This window comes from Chlorocebus sabaeus, chromosome 17 (assembly GCF_047675955.1).
Source record: "Chlorocebus sabaeus isolate Y175 chromosome 17, mChlSab1.0.hap1, whole genome shotgun sequence".
Taxonomy (NCBI): domain Eukaryota; kingdom Metazoa; phylum Chordata; class Mammalia; order Primates; family Cercopithecidae; genus Chlorocebus; species Chlorocebus sabaeus.
The window spans coordinates 69732601-69758367 of NC_132920.1; the positions used below are offsets into that span (position 1 = coordinate 69732601).

The following is a 25767-nucleotide window of genomic DNA, read 5'->3' on the forward strand; positions in this document are numbered from 1 at the left end:
GAAATTTTTTTCTTTACTTTCTCCACCAAATATATATATATATAATTTATTTATCAAAACCAAAAATGTTTAACTTAGTACCATGACTTTATAAAAATATAAAATAAATCAACCTTCTGGAAGTAAAAAAAGCTGTATGCATTAAGGCACTTAAGAAGTACATCTGATAACATGATGAGAGAGTGGCCAAGCTGTGTGTCTTAAAAATAGCTGGACTAACTATCGTCATTATATGAGGATATGCTTTGTATGATGGGACTTTTCACCATAAACTCTGAAGCCCTCCATCACTGCAGTGAGATGAGACTGAATGAGCAGATCCATTGTTCCCTAACAGTCTTTGTATTTCTTTTCTGCTGGAAAATGAAATGACTATGATCTTTGAAACTTGATTTTCCCTAAAAAGACATTTTATGAGAAGACTGCAGCTTCAGAAAATAAAGGCAGATGCTGTTACAGTTTATGTAAGTGCAGACAAGGCCAGTCATTGTTGTGAATGATAATGAACTTTCTAACAGTGCTGGTCCAGATGTAGCATTAATGCTTCAGAGACTCAGAAACTTATATGCATGTAGTATAAAAGCTAGAGAATTTTTAAGCCATTTGGCTTCCTCTCTATATTTCTAGCCTCACCTAATTTTTCTGTGGACATTCAGAATTAAGCTTAATTTTAGACTTCCTAAGTTTAAAACATAATTTAAAATGCCTAATGGCATGTGACAATTTATTATAGGAATTGAGACCATTAAATGAGGAGGAAAAAAAGACAAATTAGCTTTATTCTGACAATGGAATACTTCCTGCCTATGAAATTGTTAGGCTTTATAAAACAAGAGTGATCTCTACTTTAGAGAAAAATACGTCTTAAGCAGAGAATCACCTGTATATCTGTGTAATTTGGAAAATTCTCTAATGAGTGAAGGTATAGCCAAATCTACACACAGGATGGAACTTTTAATCATAAATAGTATGCGTAGAAAAAATGACCACAAAGAAAACAGTTTTGTAAGCCTACTTGTTGGCTTCACTTGTTAAAGGTACGAGAATAAAACTTGAATTATCAGTGAAAAATTGTTGCTTTTACATGGAATAATTGTCATTTAACTGTCTTATCTATAGACATATATTGATACAATACAGCACTAAAATAAGCAGAAACATAAGAAGGACAAAGGTAATAGAAGGACCGGAAAAAGAAAAAGAAACTTGTTCACTCTGCAGTTGATTTTATTTCTTAATGGTTTCTTATTCCCTTCTAATGCCTTCCACTCACACCCCAAGTAGAGCAGTTGGCAGGGAACACAACAGATGGATGACAAGCTCAACACATGCCGTGTATCTGGCACCCAGGCACTTGACTTTTATTTGTTAAACAGCCAGATTTCAAGAACCTAGTCTGCTAATGTTCCTATTTGGTTTAATGTACTACCAGCTTCCAGCACATAAATATTAAATATTGCCATAAGAAAGCTCACACACACTCTGTTTCTCTGCATAGTTTAGTGGCTAATTATTTTATTCTTGGTGTAGGTTGCTGAGATACTGAACAGTGGATTTAAAGATATAACTGGTATTTTATAAAGACATCTATGATTTTAGATATTAGAGTTTCCTTAGAGTGGCTCTATCTAAAGGAGCTTTTAGTCAGACACATCAGGGACTGCCAAAGTCAGTGTAAGGTATTGAATGAACCTGTTAGGGAAGACTGGAAGATTTGAGCAGACGATCACAGATGATTGGTGTCTTTCTTTTCTATCTCCATCACTGCATTTTCAGATTATTAAACTCAAAACACATGCATTTTTTCCATGAATTCTGCTGGGTCACCAGGCAAAATTACAGCTTATCCACTCTACTCACATAGCACTTTATTTATATCACTAATATAGTGTGTGTCTATACACCCTGCTAAAATATGAGCTCCTGGAATAGAAGGACTTGGGGTCTGTCTCATCTCTAATCCCAGCAACTGACCCAGCATATGGTACCTGGCTGATTCTGGGTAAGTGTTTGCTGAGTTGTTCAGAATTCAAGGACTTAGCCCCAAGCCAGAAATAGGTAAGAGAAATAGTGAATGACTGTTAGAAAACTTTGCTGAGAAAAGATTGGGAAAGGCCCCCAATGCCAGCAACACTCTCGTGAAAGTCCTTCGTTCTTTCTACAGAATCACAATTTAGGGAAACAAGGGAATTTCTTCTTTGCACAACAAAGTTTACAGGTATTGCTTCCTAGAATTAAATATAATAGAAGTGTGTGCATCTCCAGAATTTGCTTGCCATTTTCTCACGGAGAAAATATGCTCTTCCCTCTCTCTCAAACACAAATATTTAAGTTATATTGCTTTCTTTTTATCCAAACTAGATTTGAAGATCTCCTAACTTTCTTACAACATTGTTAGGGTGTGTTCATTCTCCATATCTTCATAACCATTTACTTCAGAGCTGGATATAAGTAACCAATGGCTTCCATGCATTTAAGGTCCAGTAGAAGTAACTGATATGGACTAGACATAAAAAGTACTCATCACGAGGAATACTCCAGGCAGGAAATAGTTTGCAGTTACTACTATCTCATTGTCCTCAATTAAGAGCTGACTGATGACACTGTCCTTCTCTTTATGTCTTAAATCATCTTTCACTTGTTAGAATCCTCTATTCAGATGTCAATCCCTATACTTCAGATATTTCAGTAGATGATTCACATTAAATAAGTATTTCCGTAGTATTTTTATAAAGTTTCAAATTTTTTTTAAAAACTGTCTTACAGTTAGTCTCACAATACAGTGAAAAGCCCAAACACTTGTGCTGACACTTTGAGAAAATCATCACAGTTACATAGGAGCCCAGATTTTGTAGTGGGTTCTACAACGTTGACTAAAGCTTAATTCCCTAGCTTTGCTATGTATAGGAAGAAACTTTTACCTCTCCAAGACATTTCAAAATTACTTGGGTTTTCTTTTTGTTTTTTACTTGAACAACTCTTAGTACAACTTGTATTTAATTAATTTGAAAAAGGATTGTAAAATAACATCCCTTTGAAAGGAAAACTTAAGGGTTGTAGTTGATTACAAATGTAGCATATGTAAGCAATTTAGTTTTTAACAAAAGCAAGTTGTATTAATAGAAGTACAAAACTGTATAGTATCCAGAACAAAGTGTGTGTATGTGTGTGTGTGTGTGTGTGTGTGTGTGTGTGTGTGTGTGTGTGTGAGAGAGAGAGAGAGAGAGAGAGAGAGAGAGAGAGAAAGTGAGAGAAGAGAAAGAGATGGTCCTGTTCTCTATTCCGTGTGAATAAGACCATTTCTGGAATGATGTGCTGAGTTCTGAGTGCCACATTTTAAAAGACATGACTGACCAGTGTGTGCCCAGAGAACAGGGACCATAGTATTAAGAGACTCCAAACTATCATTTGAAAAATGAGTGGTTTACTGAATAGAAGACTTGATAGTGGCACAAGGGATATCATGTATAAGACCTATAACGTTTATTTTTTTCTGTGTAATTGCAGACAGAAGAAATAAGACTGATGGGCAAAATATGGGGAAGGTTAATTTGGGTTCAGAAAGCATTTATTCAGTAACCACACAGTGACTTTTTTTTCTTTGCTCTCCACAATGCAAATTAAGCAGCAAAAGTACTTGACTTTAAGCTTTAAATAGAATCGGTGCCTTATCAGATTCTTTGGTGGAGTTGTTATACATAAATGCATGAATTTATATTTGCCCTTATATTTAAGAATGCCCATCCTGCTTGTTTTCTAGGCATATGCACCTGTATATACCTATGTACACACATATATATACACACTCAGGATAGTAGATTTTAAGAGAGTAGATGTTGAGTTAGCTACCACTAGCCACCCATACATACATTACTATGATCAAGACATGTATTGACTCATAAGAATAAATAATAATAGGATCTCATTCATTTAAAATTAAAGTTATAAATTGGCTTTATTCTGAGCATTAATGTGATTAAAATATCCCCATGCATTAACTGCATTAAGGATTCAACAAATATAAATAATTCAAAAAGTTTGAGATTTTAAACTCTATGCTATGTACATATTTTTTAACTTGGTAATTTATTTCTTAGAATGAAGTCCCAAAATATAGAAGGAAAAAATTCTCCCCTTGAAATAAAAGGACTTAAACTGGATATCTGAAAAAAATAAAAATATATAGGTTTTTAAAAATTTCCTGAAACATTTAATGGACTGCCAACAGTTTAAGAACCATAAAATATTTCCATTTCTAAAGATTATGGCTGAATAAAGCAGGGCTATAGTCAGTAATGTAGAAGTCACCTTAGTAATACACAAAATCAAAATCAGATTTACTTTTTTCTGCCTGTTTTATTGGTTTTAGTTCTAGAATCCTGGCATTCCACTTCTGATATTTCTTCTCGTTATTTCATGCAATATTCAACTTAAGTAAATTTTCTTTTAATAAATATGAACTAATTAAAGGGGAAGTATTGATATATATCAAGTGGACATTAAATTCATATAGAGGGTTATGCTCCTAGAAAACTATGCTCTAAGTAAAATGATAGGTCAATTTTTTTCAATACAGAAATATTATAATAGGATCTCAGACATTTTAATCAAAGGCTAAATGCCTAACTGTTAAAAAAATCATCGCAAAACTAGTCAAAGGCTAGTTATTTGCAAATTTTTTGTTTACCTGTTTGCTTTATCTTTATTTGCTTGGTCTCATTAGTACTAGGTTTGCAAACTATAGCCCTAGGGAATGTGATTTTTTTTTTCTTTTTTATCAAATGTCCTCTAGACAATATATATTTCCCGCACAATAAGAAATACATTGCTTCCAATGTCAAAAGAATCAAGAAAACTAATAATAATTTATAGTTTATGACTAGCTGTGTTTACTATTGAAAAATATGCAGTGATTCCAAGGAGGTAAAATTAAATCCTGTGATCAGTTTTTCAGAAAGCAACCAGCTGACCCTAAACTTTACCTAACTTTGTCCTAAAAACTTCTCAAAGAGGTTATTTGGAATTTTGGAAAGGGTACTTTTTGATTGTCCTGTGAAGTTAAAGACAAGCTACGTATCATAGTAATAACCCAGGCAATGGTACTATCAGCAGCAACGTTAGATTTCGCCTGCTTTATATTACACGTATTTATTAACTTGTCTTCCTGTAGTTTGAATTTGTACCTGAAGAGGAATACAAGTCCTTTCATAGAAAACCCTATAATGAAAAAAACATTCCTCAGAAATAGGTTTTGAAAGTTATCGTTTCTATGGGAATCATTTATTGTGATTTTCTTTCAATAATGAACTAAAGTATTGATTGGAAGCCAAAGAAGAAGCATCTTATTTCTTCCTTGTACTGAAATTTTGAGGAAGGAGAGACAGCGGGAGTTCAGAAAAGAAAACTAATGTATACCTTCCAGTAATTTTAGGAGGATATTTATTTTATGAATAGAATTAAATTTGCCCTCAAAGTGCTTGTGGTGCCTAGAACTTTAAACCTGGTTGTCAGAGGGAGCATAAAGAAAGACTTCTTCTGTTGACATAAGTTAGGTTTTAGATAAACACATTTCCTATGAGATAATCAGTGATGTCCACTGAGTTATCACTGAGTCTAGAATTATGTTTATAAAACACATTCAGTCAAGAAAGAGCAGAGACCATTTAATGCTGGCCACAGGAAACACAGTATTTTAATTACAACAATCATAAAACCAGTGTCCATTAAAGACATATTCTCAATATCACAGCTTTAGAGAGTTTTGGTACCCAATTAACAGTGCATCTAGGTGTAACCCTAACCTGACATATGGCAGGGTAGGACTTTGGGTGCCAGTACTCAGAGCACCTGTTACATGAGTGGGCCGTGAGCAAAGATAAAGAGGAGATACCAGCACACCTTTTTTTCCCAAAAAAGTATTTTTGGCAGTGTATACCATATTGGCATACTTTAATGGATAACATGCCATATCTCGTGATCGTGTGTAACTAGTAATATGATATAAAACATTATATTGGATCAACTGATGAAAATAATCTGCTCCTTATGGACAAGTGGACATACTTCTGTGATGAGTAACAGGAGCTTCATTTCCATAGACTGTTTCCTGGCACCAAATACTTAATGTGTTTTCACTATCACTTTATCAAATGATACTGGAAGTTTCTAATGGAGTTGTGTGATGTGTGAGGTCTCAAACTATAACAATTTGTTTAATGATAGAAATGTATTTATTATATAGATAAGTCGATTATATTTTGTTGATTCTCTAACATTTAATTACATTTAGCAGCAAAGTTTTACTTTAGTGTTTACTATATACTGTGATGATAGCTGTTATGCTGTAGAATACTTTGATAATTTAATCTAATATAAGAAAAACCTCAGTCTTTAAAATAATATGTATGCATGTATGTAGCTGTATGTCTCTGGTAAGAACCACTAAAACTTTCTTTAAAATGTGTTAATTAATGAAATAATGAAAATCTCCTTAGATTTAGACAGAATATTGCTATTTTAAAGTTTAAAGATGTGAATTTTTCTTCATAGATTTTGAATTTTGCTTAAATAATTCAAATAAATGATAACTAACTGCTTTCTAGGGAATGTTTAAAAACTTTTATCTTATAAATTAATTGTAAATATTTGATAGAAATAAAGCAGTTCCATGAAATTGTTAGTGTATTTTGAGCTGTCTAAACCTGGAAACTCGGAAGCCAAAGTAAATTCCTATAAGAAGGAAAATTCCTAAAACTCCATTGACAATACACACATCCTCCCAGGAGTATCTCATTCTAGCCTGTGTGATGTTTACAAACCAGACTTTTCAAAGAGATGACCCCAGAATTCCAGCAATGGAAACTGATAGGCATCTGTCTTTTTACCCAAGACAGAAACCAGATGAATAGAAAGAACTAAAAAGTCTTCCAAGTAATTGCTTTATGTTAAATGGCACTGAGTATGTATTCAAAATTGATCTAATGGCAATCAGCAGATGTGGGTAAGAAAGTAAAACATGCTTGTACATATATAAGAATACACATACACATACATACATATATATATATATAAAATGTATATATAGTGATAAAAATTCTGATTTTAGGCAAGAAGTCACTTAAAGCCAGATTTAAATCTTTTTCCAAAGACAGTGTAGGGAGACAGCAAGGTATGCAGGGTTGAAGTGTTTGGGCTCAAATTCCAAGTCTACTGCCTATTACTGTGCAATGACCTGTAAGAAGGTCATTGAGGCAGTATTATCTGCCTGATAGTTTTGTTGTCAGAACAGCAGTGCTTGGCCCATAGAAAGCACGACATCAGACTTCAGTATTATTCCCAGAAGTTTCAAAGAGAGAAAATGAAATGAGATACTAAGTAACATGTGGAAAAAACATAGGCTGTAGGGGACCTCAGTCCCAATCTCAGGTAAGTTACTAGTTGGGTGACCTTTGACATGTTGCCAAACCTCTCAGAGCCTCCATTTCCCTATTTTAAAAATTGAGGTAACAGTTCTGGATTTGGGAAATAAGGAATAGATGGAAAGTCCCTATGCATGATGGATATTCCACATTAGGCTACCTTCCCCCACAACACTAGAACTATTTGTTGAAGACCACAAAAACATCTATGTTCATATATCTTTATGGATCATAAACATTATTCTGTATACTTCTTTTAGGGTGAAAATGGTTTACATGGTGCTCCAGGATTACCTGGTCAAAAGGTAAAGGGTTGCTGAATGTTTCATCTGAGTTAAGAATTTTAACATGTTAAGAATAAATTTGCATATAATATTCTGAAATTTTATTTGATTAAGCTGAATTTACCCAAAGACTTTTAGAAAGCTGTGGATGTCTTTTCAAAGAGAACTTGTGGAAGCAATCCCCTCTTGAAGGGACCATTCTAGGAGGAAGCTTTATCACAGAGCTTTAGTAAGATGCTTCTCCAAAGAACTAAATGATAGTGCTTTCTGGGGAACGTGGAAGCGTACATAGCTGCTCTGGAAATATTCCTGCTTTTATTAGTCGGAGTCTAAAATGTGCAATAGAACAAATTGTACTTCCTTTGACTGGTTTTGGTTACCTCTTGCTTATCTTCTTTTTTGTATATCCCAGATAGAACTAAACATAATAGTTACAATGACATAAAATATTAAATATTACAAAGATGCTGTAGACAACTATCTCTTCAAACATATTTTTCTTTCAGAACAAGGGATTCCTAATAAGTAAGGATTTTTGCATGGGCCAACCTGCCTCTTTCTGTGCCTGGTATCTTTCTGTTTACCAAGGGGAACTTTCTTTGTGCCCCTCTACTGTGCAAGGGCTACTTTCTTCTTCTGGGAAGAAGCATGGTTATCTGTGACAAGCATTACTGAAAACACAGAGACCATTATATTCCAGTTTCTTGGAGGGATGGGGAGCACTTCAGGTGGGGCCAGCTGTCGTGATACCATCCAGATAATCCCGTCACAGGAGAGAGCATTATTGATGTAATATTAGATGCCCACCAAAGCCAAGCATATCATTTCTATGCTCTGGAGATGTTTTACAGGTTTTGGCAGCAACATATCACAAGTTACTATGCATGTAGGTTTGTCTCTATAGCTGAAAATACCATTTAAAAAGATATGCACTTATTTATAGTTACAGATTTTGTTCAAGAATTTATTTACTTGGCCCAGTGAAGATAATAAGATTGAACTGGCAGCAATGAAATGGCAAGCTTCTGAATTTCTTCACAGCAGCTCTAGACAAAACCCACTGATACAGCATGTGCTGCATCTGCGAGTCGAGTTGCAAGCCAAGGGATGTGCAGATTTATCTGCTGGGAAATAGTTTTGGACTTTCCAGCAGCTGTTTGTGGTGGCTGCATCATGCTGACATTGTGACTGATGTATTGAAAGCGTTTAGCAGCTTCAATGTCAGCTTGAATTAACAGATCAAGTTAAAGTCTATATTTTAGGAAAAATGGTAGAAAAAAATATAGACCATGCATTCAGTGGTAAAAAGCAATACCTAACAACCGACCTATATTCTTTCCTGGTAACTTTTAGGGGGTAAATGAAGCAAAAATAATTATTTAATTAAATGTATGTAACACACACACTTACACACATATTACTTAATTATCTAATTATATTATCTAATTATGTATGCTATTTAATTATATAATCATATACATATATGCAATTATGTGGGTATATATATAAAATAACATACTCACAGACTAAATATGTATGTATATATGCATGCACCTTTCTATATAGTAAAAAGCTGGCATTCCTTTTCATATAATTAGTATAAGTTTTATATACCAAGGGTCAACTTGTTGAGGCATTACAGAAAAAATCTAGAGTTCAGAAACCCTCTATCTTCTGTCTCTGTGCACTCAGGAAATGCTTGCTAAATGCTTCTTATGCTCCAGGCCCTCCAAGGGTGGAGAGATACACATGACCCGTTCCCAACATTCACTTGCTGGCTATGTCGTCATGAGTGCCTGACTCAATGAACTTTTGTTGAGTGTGTGAATGAAACATCAGTTAAAGGGAGAAATAAGCTTGTCAGATCAGAGAGGGTGCAGATGAAGAAAGGGAGACATACACCTTTTAGTATAAATATGCTGATTGAGAGCCAGCAACCCTCCAAGCACCAATCTTCTTTCTGTGACTGAGCCAGGATAGTGGACAGGAAAAAGCATAGCACTGGTGTCGAAGGTAGAGCCAGAACCCAAGGGTTCAAACCTGAACTCATTCATCATGAGATACTCATCAGAATGGTATTCCACAGGAGTCAGCTTTCTAAGAAGGCTGTTTCCACTGAATCTAGTAAAATAAATAGTAATACTAAGATGAATAGCTAACTTAGTCTTTGTCAGACACTATGAGGATGCGTCAAATTCTCAAGTCAAACCATTGAGGAAGATAGTATTATCATACTTATTTTATACTTGAGAAAATTCAGGCTTATCAAGATTAAATTGCCTTGGAAGTAGTGAAGCTGTAGCTTATAACCATAGAAAATGGTTGCTTTAGTATTTAGAAATATTTAAATCTTATGTGACTTAATATTGGTTTAGAGCTTACACGTTAGAAATGGTTATTTATAATTACTGATTTTTAATTGTTAGAAACATCATTTTGTTGTAAAAATTGCATGTATTGTAAGTATCATTTTTATTACTATATACATTTTATTCCTATTCTACAGGGAGAGCAAGGTTTTGAAGGTAGCAAAGGAGAAACTGGTAAAAAGGTAAATATCTCTTTTTACATTCACATCTGTAAAAATAAATTGTGTTCCTGAAAGTGTTTTGAAATAGAATATTTAACTTGTTTTGTGCATTCCCTATAAGCAATTTAATAATTTTATAGACATAACTAAAATATTTATTTCAATTAAGGTAGAGTAAATATATTAATGATTGCCAGAAATCTTTCTAAACTTATTTGGATGGTATTAATAGATATTTCTAGTTAAATTTGTTTGATTGATATGGAAATGATTGAAACATTTATAAAGCATTATATTTTTACATTGTGAAATCATTCACAAAGTATCCAATTATTTAAATAAGTGCTTTGTTTATATGTACACCTGGTTTATCAGTGGAATTTTTTCCTGAAGGAATAAATTAGAACAACTAACTGACTTAGTAAAAGTCAGGATCCCACAGAAAAGAGATGGCATACTAAAACTGGAATAATTTCAAAGAGTTTAATAAAAGCATGGTTTAAAAAGTATGGGCAAGGTATAGGAAAACCGCAGGGATTGTGCAGTATCCCAGGTCAGGTTACAGCAGACTCCTTAAACACCACATAATACCAGACCCAGAGGCAGAGAAAACTGTGTGGCGAAGGCTGGAGACAGTCAGCCCAAGATAAGCACATAAAGAGGGAGCCAGGGCAATAAACACCTCCACCCCACTATCCTCCAGCCTTCAGCTCTCCCTACTGGACCCCACTGGCCAGACCAAATTGAAAGCCAGTATGATGGAGGAAGCCTATAAGCCTCAGTCTCCCAAAGTCCAGAGCAGGTGGATAAGGGTGGACGGTGGATCTTGAGGGAACAATGGCAGATGCCAGCCTACTAATCTAAGTGCTGTCATTTAAAGTAACCTTCTTACAAAACTAAATTCTAAGTGGTTAATTTTACATGTTAATATTCTGTTGTAATAAATAATTACTGAAAGTCACTTGATAGTGAAAATATTTTAGCAATCATTGTTTTACAAATTTACAACTTTCTATTCAAAGTACTTTTCCTTCAGATAATCATTTGAATCCTTTTTCATTTCAAAAATCTAGTTTTGTTTTTAAATAAAACAAAAACAGTACCATTCTTTTGTTTAATAACTCTTGTATACATCAAATGTATATATGGAATTGGATGGCCAGGAGAGCTAGAAAGAAGAGTAATCTCAAATTAGACAGTATTGCCTGTATTTTGCTTTCTTACCAGTGACCAGTTATTTGCTTTTTCAATAAGTGTTTATAGAGAGAATGAGCATCTATTGTAATTATAAGACAAATTACATGTTACAAACTACATGATAATTACTTTTCCTCACAGAACTGAGAAAGAAAAAAGAATGGCTTTATAATAACCATACTTTTGGAGATCATTTCATTAAATGATGACTATTTTTAAGGTGAATGTCTTCTCTTAGAAATCCCTTGGACATTTTTCCTTTAGAATAACAGTCATTGGAAGGCCATGTCTTTAAATAAATGCTTCCTTTATACATATTCCTGATTTATTAAGTGGAATTTTACCTGTAGGAATAAGTAGTGAATAAGCGAAAACAGATATATTCTCTGTAATTTAAAGTCACAAATACACTGAAGTCTTAGTAGTTGTTTTGATAGTTTATATATATAGTAGGTATAGCTCAATAATAAATAGATTCTCACAGGCTACAAGGCATTAGAAAACCATTCACCATATTTGGCTTCAAGGATTTTCCTTCTAGTTCCTCATATCTATTAACTGTTGCATTTAAATAGTCAATTTCACTACAAGATAGAAATATGTTTGTAGAATGATTGAAATATATTAGAAAAAAATAAAGCATCAAACAGAAAAGACAGTATGTACCTTGAATGAGAATCCCAATTTAGATGATTTATAGTCAGATATAAGATTCATGTAATAACCCTTATATTATTTTGATTGGTGCAAAAGTAATTATATGACACCAACCAAATAAAAATGATGTTCTGCTTTATTATTTACTGTATATTAAATTTTTGAGCTTTTTCAAAGTCAACATGCTATATATTCTGACCCAGAACCACATGTATTTTTTCATAAGATAAATAATTGAGGTCTTGTAGTTCACTTTATTTCTAGATTAGAGTTAAACAAGAAAAGTCTATGAAACACTCGCATTGGTGTGACAACAGCATGAGAGTCTTGGATTGCTCACAACATGATTTATTTTCTGAAGGAAGTCAATCTACCTTGTACTTTAAGTTTGTGTGGAAAACTGAGTATATAATCATTTCCTAAAAACCCACTTTTCTTCTTTAATTACCCTACTGCGGCCTTTACTGTGTTTAATTTGACTGAGTGACAAGTCACCAGTTGCAAAATACAACAATTCAGGACGTTGTTATTGGTCAGAGATGTCGTATCTTCCAGAAACGCATAGTGACTGGTCAAAATATAAAAATCATATCAACTGCAAAAGGTAAACTACCATGTGATATTTTCAGCTGACGTTTCTATAATGCAGTGGAAACCAAGTGGAGAAATCTGCTTCTCCCATTATGGCTACAAAACTAGCCTTCAGGCCAACCGAACTCAATAGACTAACAAAGTAGCTCCTCAAAGAGTTGAACACTCTGTCCTTAGTGCTGAGAAAAACCTGTGGCACTAGAACAAGTATAAAGGACCTCATTTAAAGTATATTTCTGGATCTATAGAAACTTGTAACAACAGGGCAGAGCCTCATACGTTCCTGAACAAACACAATTCAGTCAAGTCAGTCCTGAAGTGTAAGTTATTTTAAGGGGTAGTTAGTTCTCTCAGAAAGGTTGCTGGTACTGACATGACTCTCTCAGATGACAGCTATTTGCAGGTTTACCATGCTGTGGTTTATCATGTAGATCTGTAGCAATGACCCCATCCCACTTCACCATCCCTAGATGGCAAATTTAGGTGTGTATCACCCAAGGATCCTTGGGCTCTCCAACAGCGTAACTCATGAGGCAGGAGGGACGGAGGACCCTCCCCACAGCTGAGAACTGTATTTTGGCTTCTCTGTCTCTATAGGAGCGGTCTTCTGGGGATTTTCCTTAGATTCCTTCAGTACTATTATTATAGTGCAGGCTGCTACTACAGGCAAAATACAGAGTTCAATCCTCAGATGACAGTTATCCCCATAGGATCTATCAGCCTTCCCAGCAATGATTTTATCAAACTCTTGTTATGTAACCAAATGTAAATGTATGAACTAAGCTCTTACATTACGTTAGAAAAAGGCCATTTAGCAAGGATTCATTCACGTGCGCTTCACTCCTTAACCCCCAGCCCAGGTTTTTACTTTATGTCCTTGTGAAGATAGAAATATTACTTGGTTACATTTATGAAAAGAAGCAGCAAATAGAAAATGAAATGTAAATATCTGCCTTATTATACCATTCAATATTTTTAAGTAATTGCTTCAAATCATATAATTTAGTTTGCTTTTAAAATGATGATTATTTTATGTCGTCACTCAAGCTCTAACTTGAAGTTTAAGAACTAATTTTCTCAAAGTTAAACTTAACTACAGAACCTATTGTTAAATATCATATGATTGAGAGAAATACCCAGTGGCAACCGCTACTCATACCTTACTTTTCTTGATTTATTGCCTAAAATGTAGTCAATTTGGTTCACTGAAGAGTGATGTTGGCCGGGCACTGTGGCTCAAGCCTGTAATCCCAGCACTTTGGGAGGCCGAGACGGGCGGATCACAAGGTCAGCAGATCGAGACCATCCTGGTTCACCCGGTGAAACCCCGTCTCTACTAAAAAAAAAAAAAATACAAAAAACTAGCCGGGCAAGGTGGCGGGCGCCTGTAGTCCCAGCTACTCGGGAGGCTGAGGCAGGAGAATGGCGTGAACCCGGGAGGCGGAGCTTGCAGTGAGCTGAGATCCGGCCACTGCACTCCAGCCTGGGCGAGGGAGCGAGACTCCATCTCAAAAAAAAAAAAAAAAAAAAAAAAAAAAAGAGTGATGTTTAACTTGGGCATATATGGCGGCAGATTCTTACCTGGATCTAAGATGCTTCTGCTGGTGTGGAAATTTTCCATTTGGGAAATTAAAGTTATCTGTCCTCTTGAGGACCTCTTAAGTTTGATGAAAAGAAAAAAGCAATCAAATGAGCACTTCTTCGTGAGCCATAAGACTGAAGGAGAGGTGGAGAGCATCTACCATGTGGCATATTCTGCAGCTCTGAGAGTTCGTGGTTGAGCAAGTTCTTGCTTTCTCTTGTTTAGGCTTCTGAGCATTATCTACTTTGATAATCTTGATTGCTGATCTTCTCTTCCACTCTGGGTTATACTAAAAACAATAAATGCAGGCACAAAACTAACAAGTGCATATGGTCCCTACTTTAACTCATCTCTTAAAACTGTTGTTGGAAAACTAGTTGTGAATTTCCAGTGACTTGTGATTTTTTTTATTGTCTTCTTCTTACCAAAATATAATCTAGATTCTAAAATGCCATATGAGATATGTATTTAAATTAGAAAACTGTGTTTGAATATTTATTACTCTGGTTTTATAGTGCTTGCAAATATTTTTCACATGACAGAATCCACTGGAAAAGCATTCCACAGACCCCTATTCTTAGTTGATTTATTTAACTCTATATTGTTATAAAATTCTGTACAAAATGTAATATTCAAATGAATGCAATTATTTAAATGTCTATTATAACCTAGCATAAAGTACACATACACTTTACTACCCCCAAACTATCTGGGGTTATTTATAATTAAGTCATACATCTAAACATTTGTATTTCTTTTATCACCTGTCAACATCAGCTAATTTTCAGATGACATAATTCAAATTTTTGTAAGCCAGCCTAAAATAAAATATATCTAGGCTTGATGCTGATTGTATTAGTATTTATTTTATTAGCACTAATTTTCTATGCCACGTTTTGCCTTCAGTGGTTACTTTTGAAGATGGTATGGGGGAATGGAAAATGCTTAACAGAAAATGTCTTCACTTACCTATTTCATAGGTTAGTCATTCATACTGTTTTCTTATCAAATGAATATTAAAAAACAGCAGCAGCAAATTCATTCTTGTTATTCTGTTGCTTTTTTGTTTTCACCATTAAAAATATGTCAGCAATCATGATATGTCTCATAAGCATGTTGGATAATTTACTTGGTAGCATTTTGTTCATTTATTTCAGATAGATTTAACTTTTATATTTAACTTGTAACAGCAGAAGTTGGATAATCAGACTATTTTTATACCAGTATCACAAATAAATAATGTCACCTACCAGCAACTTTCTAAAATATTGACTTCTAGCATTAAATATCGTGAAATTATAGTAACTCAGAAAATCAATAGTGATCATTTGCTACTAGAAATGTCAATTATGGCTTTAAATAAACCAAGACTTTTACACTGAAAAATCTTTTTACTTTTGTCAATTTCTCATTCAATTGTTGTGGTAATTACACATAGAACATGAGAAGTTGAATGAGTGGTTGTGACTTTGGGCCACTTAAAATTTGGTATTGAGTGAGAAAAAGCCCACATGAGGATGTTTATATAATATACATAAACAATTATTCAGGACATTCTGGGGCAGCATCTAGATCACTCAACAGGGAACCAACATTCTTAGTTTCTGGAGTACCACTCCAAAAAGAGCCTAGACTTGATGTTTATTTTGAAAGTGATGGTGACATATCATAAAATAAATGGCTTCACATATCTTTGTGTTCTGTGTTCCAGTCCAGCTCTGTAATGCCAGCTGTGTAAACTTGGATATATTCCTAGCTTTCTTTATCATAGTTTCCTCTTTTATAAAATAAAGTTAGTTTCTACCTCATAGAATGATTGCAGGAATTAAATGAGTGCTGGTGAATAAAAGATATTCAATAAATGTTAATATCCTCAACAGCCGATATATAGAAGTAATATAAAATCTTAATATTTTGACAAAAATTGATTTGACAGAATTATTATATATCTCTATTTGTGTAATATTAATTCCTAATTTTTCTTGTGAATAAGTAAATAAAAAGAGGATATAGTAGTTAGCTACTGATATGTAACAAATCACCCCAAAACTTAGTGACTTAAAACATTCGTTTATTTAGCTTGTGATTATATGGTTTAGAAATTTACACTAGTGATTTTTTTTTTAAATCTCAGTTGACCTTATCTAAGTTCGTTCATACAATTAGCCTGTGTTGTCTGCAGGTTGTGCATCCAGGAATTATGCATCTGTGGATTCACCCAACCATGAATCAAAAATAAATATTGAGAAATAAAAATTAAAAATAACAATACAACAATAACAAATAATACAAATAAAAAACAATATAATCTAACAACTATTTACATAGCATTTACATTATATTAGGTATTATAAATAAACTAGAGATTATTTAAAGTATATGGGAGTATATATGCAAATACTACTTCCTTTTTTTATAAGGGACTTGAGCATCCATGAACTTTGTTATCAGCAGGGGTCCTGGAACCAAACCCCAGCAGATTCTGGGGGAAGAGTATATATCTCTTCTCAGTTGCCAGGTTGGCTGAGGGTGGCTGGGCTAGTTTGGCCTCTGCTAGACAACATGTCTCTACTCCAGATGATCTCTCATCTTCCAACAGTTACGCTGGACTTGTCCTCAAGGTGAAGGCAGGGATCCAAAAAGAGGAAGCAGAAGCATATAAAGCCTCTTTAGCCTCCTTGCTGAAAGCTAGCTTGCCCCCACCTCCACCACCACCATGTTCTATTGGTGAAAGCCAGTCTCAAGCTCAGCCTAGATTCAAGGAGTAGGAAAACAGATTCCACCTCATGATGAGAGAAGCTGCATAGACACATTGCAAAGGGTGTAAATATATGGAGGGGTGAAAGAAGGGGCCATTTTATAATAAATCTAACACAAATGATATAAAATTTTATTTTAAATTAACAGTAGAATAGAAAGGTTAAACAGATTTATCAACTTTACTTCATTTTCCTCCTTCTCCCATGGCCTAAAATATAATTCTTAAAGTTAGGTTTATACAGTGGGACTTGCAGACTGTGTCAAAACATTTTGAATTTGAAATGGTAGAAACACTTTATATGTAATAGGAAAATATTATTTTAAAAATCTTAATTAGAATGAGAAAAAAGAAATACAATATATCAAATAATTAAACCAAGGAATGGTTTTGTACTTATACATTGCCACATGTACTTAACTTTAACTAAACTAAAACTGGTACAAACATAAATGGAAAAAACAAGTCAAAGTTGAAATTCGTTTTTAGGATTTCATGATTAAAGCTTCTTGGTGATTATGCCTAGTATTCAAAACTAATGCAAGAATGTTAAATACTGTTATTATAAATATAGCACTTTCCCTTCATCACTCTAAAGCAACTGTCAACATGTTACCTTCCTTCCCGTGAATTCTCTCTTGGTTCACCTTGCAGAGTTCTACTGAACATCAGCATGTTATACAATTGTTTACCCTAGTAACATGTAAACTAAACTTCTACAATTTTTAGAAAAAACTTTTTGACAGCTGACTTAAAAAATAAAGAGAACAGATGGAGCAAAATAATAACTATGATTTTAAAAATCATAGCAATTTATCTGTGGCCAATGATAATTGGTATGGGAGTAACCATGCCAACTTTCAATTATCCATGGTAGCAGGCAATTGGGAAAGAGTGATGGTAATCCCACAGCCAAGCCAGAGGCTTAATGCTAGTCATTACAGATTGCGTATTATTTTCCTAATTCCTTACTGTGCTCGTGAATAATTCTAATTTATGTGAAATATGTTTAACCCTCTGTTGTTGCATCACTTGCTAGTAGTTATAGAAAAAGTAAAATGTCCAGAGAGAGAGAGAGAGAGAGAGAGAGAGAGAGAAATAAGAGGAGAATAACTATAAAGGGCTATAATGTTTTATGAACTTTAGTCTTTTAAAGTATTATTTTAATGATTACATAATATTTCGCTATATAGATATGTAATATTTTGAGCATTCCCTCATTGTTAGAAATTTAACAACATCTGTTAAATGTGTTTTCCTATTTGTATCACTGGTAACTTTAGCAAAATAATTTTGATGAATAGAGAGTAGAAGCCAGGTTGGAGTTTGCTGAAGAGTTAAATTACAGGTGACCAGTAAAGAGGGCATGCAGAAAAACCCTTGCAAGAACTAGCTGTGAAGAGGACAACAGCCATAGGACAGTAACTGGATAGGGTGTGGATCATTTAAGAAGAATACTTTATACCAAAATCCAAGGCAATCATAAGGTCCTTGGCAGGAAATATTCTTGAACAAGTTAGGACCCAAAGAAAAACATAGACTAGTTCACTAATACAGAGAATTCCAAACGTTTTATACTTCCTAAGAAATGTCAGACTTAGGCCATCATCTTTAAGAAATTCCCATTAAAATCTAGAATAAGACAAAGGTATAACTGCTATTATTTAACAATGTTCTGGAATTTCTGACCAGTGTCAATTTTACTTCCAAATTATAGTTTAAATCTATTTCTCTCCATCTACCCCAATGTCACCAAACCATAATCATTAGTCACCTCCTAGTTAATCTCCCTGTTCTCACTCTTTCTCATTCATTCTCCAGATTATAGTCAGATGCATCTTTACGAAACTATTCATGTGACTTCTATTTTTAAAACATTTTAGTTGTTTCCCATTAGGTTAAAATCCTGAATCCCACAAGGTCCTGCACAGTTGGACGTAGACATGCTTCTCAGAACTCATCTCTTCCCACATTCCCCGTTTCTGCTTCTATTCCAGCCACACTGACCTTCTTTCGGTTCCTTGAATGTGCCAGCACTCTCCTGACTCACAGTTGTCCATCAGTGTCCCCACTGCTTTGAATATTTTCCCCTTCATTTAGCTTCCCTCTATCCACTTAGCACATCTCAAAAGTCATTTTCTTGGAGGCTTCCTTGACTCTCCAGTCAAAATCTGCTCCCTTTGTTATACTTTCTCATTTTACCTTTAACACTACAGTGCACCTGTATAGCATTTACCACAATTTATAATTATGAATGTACTGGCGTGAGGATTTTGTTTGTTTGTTTTTCTTTCTCCAATAGAGTAGAAGCTTCAAGAAAGCAAAGACCATGTCTGTCTGTGTACGTTTTTATCTCTAATAATTCAACCCAGTTGAATGCCTAGCACATAAAAGTATTCAATTAATTAAGTATTCAATTCATTACTGCAGGGAAGTAGTATAGACAAAGTTAAGTAGTGTTTCTTTTCAGCCTCCAGAAGTATTTAATAATTATTATCTTGATGCATTCAATTCAGTATTAACCCTATTTTTTTCAGACTCCTACTACTGAATTTGTGAGATATATCTAAGGATAAAAATTAATTTTACATGTATGGCCCTTAGAATTATGTTTAAAAAGACAATATATAAAGCAATATATTTAATAGTATACTAAAATTTACACAGGAAAAATTGGTTAGCCTAGTATATTTCCATTTTTTATTATTTGTGAATCACATTGCCTTTTGGCCAGCACTATTTAGCTCATTATTGTATAAAATAAAATACAGTTCTTTTAATACCAGATATTACAATGTCTTTTGAATTTAGTAGTAATGTTAAAGTTGTCTACTGGCTCGTGTATCATAATTTTAGTTTCTGATTACGGTGGAATTTTGGGCTATTGACTGTTGTGAACCTAGGTTGGTTTTGTTAAGGAAATTTATTCACTCACTATTTTATGTAATTTAAGGACAAATAAATATGAAAGTTTGTGGCCATATAATAAAGAATTAATAGAAAAACCATGATCCTTACTTATATAATGATTAAGGCAACTTGACTTTTAATAGTTTCTCCTTAATCAGTGCTGAGTATAAAAGGATGGTTTTACAATGTGTCTACATTTTGCTTCTATTTTGACCTTTACTCCATTATCCTATTTGTTCACTCCAGGCCCTGGAGCTGCCTCAGGTTTCTACTCTTAGCTTTTGGTTTTCCCTTTCTCCTTTCTCAGGATCTGCCTACGCCATAGACACCACTTCATCTGCTCTGTGCTGGGCTCCCTGTCCTCAGCTGCTCATTAACCTCATCACCCCCACTGCTTTCTTTTTCACTTGTTTGACTTTCCTCCCATCAAGCCTGATGTCCACTTCAGATTACTTTCTTTCATTTTTTCGAGTATTTTTGTATTAAAACACAAGGAATAGATCTCTTAGGCAGTCCCTCGCCACCACTGTCCCTGAGCATTTCTGAATGCAACTGAGTTTAAATTAAGAATTGAGTAAAGGCAACTCTCACATTTGGTGTGAGGTTTATACTCATAGGGTTTTTAGTGTATAAAAAAAAGATGTGGTTTTTTTTTTAATTAAGAAAAACAGAATGGATTTAAAAATCTAGCAATTGCTTCTGCTCAATACAGTCATCAAATATTCATAATTTCTAACTGTTTTTTAGTAAATCTCAATTAATAAATATACTTTATTAACTAAATCTCTTTGTTGGAGTTACATTCCAGATGGTAAAAAGATAATTAATTCAATGTCACCAAATATTCAATGACAGGTGTGTTATTTTTATTTAGAAGCTACTGGCATGTGAACTTCTTTCACAATCAATGTAAAAGCAATTCACTCTATAAGAATTGCTGAACAAGTGTGTCCTACCAGACCGAAATAGCAGAATTCCACTGCACAGAAAACAGAGGTGTTAGTGCAGCTGCTGTTCCAAGTGGATGTTGTACAGCGACTAGCTGTTTTGTAAGTTATTGTCTAGGCTTATGGCCGTCTATTGCTTCTTAGTCTAGTTTCTTAAAAAATTATCACTGGTTTTTATTTTCCTTGATAATCCTTACAGTCTCCTTTAAGAACCTCCCCATCAATGATCTGTTCTACTAAAGGATTAATTAAACAAGACAGAAATGAAATAATCAATTTGCTTTGTCTTTTTTCACTTTTCCTTATTGTTCCTCATTTTCTGCTGCTAATCATTTTATGTAATCAAAATTCAAGACAAAATGGTAAAGTGATAATGCTTTGGGCAAACATTTTGTGGAATGTTATTTTAAGTACCTGCACTTGTCCAGCCCTGGGGAGGAGTGTGGCAATGCAGATGGCTTCAGCTGGCTGTATTCCAGGGGCTCACTGATAGTGATCCTGCCTCCCACTTAAGGTTTACTTATGTGTACAAATGAATCATGGAGTTCATGTCTTAGTAAGAACTACAAGGCTGGAGCACATGATAGCACCCAGTAATCACAGAGCAAATCAAGGATTCTTCCTAAAGTTAGTGGAAAGGTAGGAAGTCATCTAAATAGACTTTCATCCTTTATCTGGATTTGGACAGGTGGCCCACCAGGCTCTGCTCATTAATATTTATAACAGACAATTCTAAGTTCTTTATTTTAAGCCAAAATTTATTCCCTATTATTTTGACCAATCTATCCCAGTTCTAACCTTTTGGACCAATGCTTTCTCAGATTATATGTTCTTGCAAATGACTGACCATCTTTTGGAGAGTTTAAGACAGCTTTTTTTTTTTTTTTTTTTTTTTTGAGACGGAGTCTGGCTCTGTTGCCCAGTCTGGAGTGCAGTGGCGTGGTCTCCACTCACTACAAGTTCAACCTTCTGAATTAAGGCCATTCTCCTGCCTCAGCCTCCCGAGTAGCTGGGACTACAGGCACCCACCACCACTCCCGGCTAATTTTTTGTACTTTTAGTCGATACGGGGTTTCACCATGCTAGCCAGGATGATCTCGAGCTCCTGACCTCATGATCCGCCCGTCTGGACCTCCCAAAGTGCGGAGATTACAGGCGGGAGCCACCGCGCCCGGCCAAGACTGCTTCTTTTTTTTTTTCTCGGTTCACTGCAAGCTCCGCCTCCCGGGTTCACACCATTCTCCTGCCTCAGCCTCCAGAGTAGCTGGGACTACAGAGGCGCCCGCCACCACACCCGGCTAATTTTTTGTATTTTTAGTTGAGACCGGGTTTCACCGTGTTAGCTAAGATGGAACACAGCTTCTTAAACTGTCTCCTAAACATGAAGATGCATTCTCCTGAACATTTTCGTGTAAGTATCTCAGTTTTGAGCAAGTGTTTCACTGTGCTTCATGGATCACTGCTTATGGATCCCTTGTCTGCCTCATACCCTTCATCTTGTAATGTTATAACTCATCAGTGTGCTGTTAGTGTGATGCTCAGACATGGATAGAATTATTCTAGCGTTTTGAGCAGTGATTCATGTAGGCAGTTTAAAATGAAGGCACTTGGATTTTGTGGAGCTGAGTCCTCATCCTGGCTTCTGGATAGCTCAAGGTATCCACGGCTATTTCAATGTCTTCACCTGTAAAAGGAGACAGTGAGGCTGGATAAGGCCTAGAATCACACATATTTGGAGCTAGAGTGAATCTGAGAATATATAGAGTTTATAATACTGTCAGACAGTTGTTTTCTTGAGTCAAAAAGTAAGCATTTACATTTATATGTGCTCTTTATTTTGGGGATTTAAGCCAGGTGTTTCTATTTGTTAACTTTTAACTTTTGATTCTGGCATGTATTACAATGGTAACCTTTTATCAGCTCTGTAGATATGAATTCTAGGTCCTTGAATTTTGTAGACATGAATTCTAGGCCTTGAGTAACTAATATAAATATTGAATAAGACATGACCAGAACACAGCACTGTGACACACCACTGGAGTTCTCTTGTTAGGGATGATGGCCTAATAGAAATGAAGGTAGAATGAGCGTATTTATTTAACTACTTATTGTTTACCTCACTAAAATTTAACCGACATTTATCAAACGCATCCTAAGAAACTTTATTAAATGTCTTACTGAATTAAATAAACCAAACTCATAACACATGGTTTCTGTTGTCTGACATGGTATTGCCTATTGATAATCATCTTATTCTTAACTAAGCATTTAAAACCTATTTGTTTAATAATTAAATCTAGAATTTTGTTGGGATAAATATGAAACTTACTCATCATTCATGTATATTTTTTAAATGAGCAAGCATTAGTGTATCTAGGCCTTTCCTTCTCCAAGATTCTCAGAGATTCATCCCAGTGGCTAATTTCCATGAGCTCTTAGTTATCTGTCCTTAATCTGTCCTCTCCTATCTTAATGTCTATCTTGGTCTCAAGGGTGGTTAGCTAGAATTGGTGAATTAAAAGGCCTTCAATTTATTTTCAAAGTAGTTTGATACCAACTGTAACCCAATACAATACTGAATCCCTTCGAAACATATGCTGGATTTTAGAATCTATTTGTTTATTCAATCATCCATTTATCTGATCATGTAGGACCCATTTTTTACCAGATACTGTGTTCAGCACTAGGGTAGCAGATATGAAAGAGACAAAACATTCTTTCAGAGAGCAAATATGAAGTGCTTGATGGTGTTTTGTATAGGACCTGTGGGAAGGAAGAGGAGTGAGTACATAACGCTCCCTAGGAGAAGGAGGGGAGTTTGAGTAAGATTCTTTAGTGAGTCCTGAAGCATGGGCAAGAGTTCTCCAGAACAAGGAAGAGGCAAATGAAACAGTTTTTTGTAAGGTATAGAGTAAGAACAATGTATGAGATGTTTAAGGAACCACATGGAGTGTCTTGTGTGATAAAAAGAAAACCAATGACCACCAAAGAAAAAAGCAAAAGGACTTTTAAATGCCTGAGTCACAGTTTCAGGCAAAACACCCAAGGGAGACAATTGCCAGGAAATAACATCAAGAGGGTGCCTCGGAGCATCCAGGTGGTGTCATGTTTAGCTCACTCTTCCGTTGTAGGGTGTATCACCTGACCAAAACCTTGAGGTAATCCTCCTCCTAGAAGACCCATCTGAAGCTACCAGACAAAAGATTAGAGGCTGATCTCCATTTGAAAGGTTCAGGCTGGCTTAGGTAAGAATTTAGTTAAGGTTTTTGCTTGGCATTTCCCAGGAATTTCTGAAACTTTCTATTTTTGTTATTCTTGCAATTTATGGAAACTGAACATTTCAATCCAGTGGAGAATAATAGATATGGCCTCTATCTAGGTTTATTTTGCTAGTTAAGTTCCTAAAGCAACTTAATCCAAATTATTTTATTTTGTCCTTTCATTTTAAGAAAGAAAAGAAAGAACATGAAATGTAGCCATTTCTTTGATGAATCAAACAAGATTTAATATTTGATCATCAAATGTAAGTGGTAAGTTTCTTGCTTTACCTGCTAATAAATGGCCATGGTCATATTGACCAAAAAAAGAAAAAAGAAAAAAAAATTTACTGATCTAAATTTCAATAATTTACTAGACAGAAACCAGTCTTTTGCTGTGATTTTGCTCCTCAAATTGTCACAAGAATCCCTAAAGATTCTTCATGTGTTACCTCTGTGAACTGATCAGTATATGAGTCAACAGCAGCCCTTGCTATCATTCCCTCTTGATTCCTGAGAAGAGAAGTAAGAAATTTCAGGTATAATTTGAGCTGGCACCTGAAACTTTTGCTGTACCTCTAGTTAGGTTGAGGTATAGCTATTGCCAGATACACGTATACATATAGATACATACACATACAGAGAGAGACAGACAGACAGACACAGAGACAAAGATACAATGTTTCACGTTTTATCCAATAGCTAATTTTTTTATAAGTTCATGGAACAGTTCAAAAAATTTATGATTCTTTGGACCAAAAAAAAACCAAAATCACCTTAAGTTGAAAAGTAGACATTTTGTAAGACTCATTCCTTGATATAACGAATAATAAAGTAACCAACACATGAAGAAAACAGTCCTCAATAACCCTGGAACCAAAGAGTTAATGAAAAGGAAAATTCATACAAATCAATGCACAAGAAAAATACTTCATATAAAACATATGAACCATATCAAAAGCTATAATAAAGGTGAAAACACATAGTATAAAATTTGTTTATTATAAAGAAGAAAATACAAAAGTTAAGAAAATATGTTTTTATCTTTTATAATAATAATAAATAGCCCCTAGACAAAATAGTAGAGGGGAATTAATAAATGTGGGCACTAAAATCAATGAAACAGAAAATTTCAAAAATTGTAGAAGGGACAAACAAATCAAATACCTGATTTAATAAATGACTAAGAAAATGAATACACAAAATTCCACTATTCAATTAAGGAAACAGAAAATAGGAATAAGACAAGCTAGAAAGAAGAAAAAAAATATGACTACAGAGAGTAAATAGACTTAAAGAATTCTGAGACTATTACTATATGTGTAATTTGAAAGAAACAAATTTGATCACCTAGAGAAAATGGATGATTTCCTCAAAAAATATAAAAAATTGACCAAGAATAACTGGAAAATATGACTACAATAAATACTATGGAAGAAATTGGAGAGGTGATTCAAAATCTACCAATGAATAAAGCACCAGTACTAATTGGGATTTTCAGCAGGGTTTTATTTAGTCGGTTGTTATTTTAAACTATTCTAGGCTAAAGGAAAGATCCACAGCCTCCAAGGAGTCAGCATAATGTTAATACTAAATTTAATTTTTAAAATATATCTATTATTATAGATACAAATAT

General features: G+C 34.5%; 1 protein-coding gene across 1 annotated transcript in view; it reads left to right on the forward strand.

The window, feature by feature from the left end:
• COL19A1 (collagen type XIX alpha 1 chain) overlaps window positions 1-25767 on the forward strand; it is a 334506-nt gene that overhangs the window by 88500 nt on the left and 220239 nt on the right. Inside the window, exons 11-12 of the mRNA XM_008013598.3 lie at window positions 7679-7723; window positions 10209-10253. Of these exons, the coding sequence (XP_008011789.3) occupies window positions 7679-7723; window positions 10209-10253 (90 nt within the window). The remainder of the gene's footprint in view (window positions 1-7678; window positions 7724-10208; window positions 10254-25767) is intronic.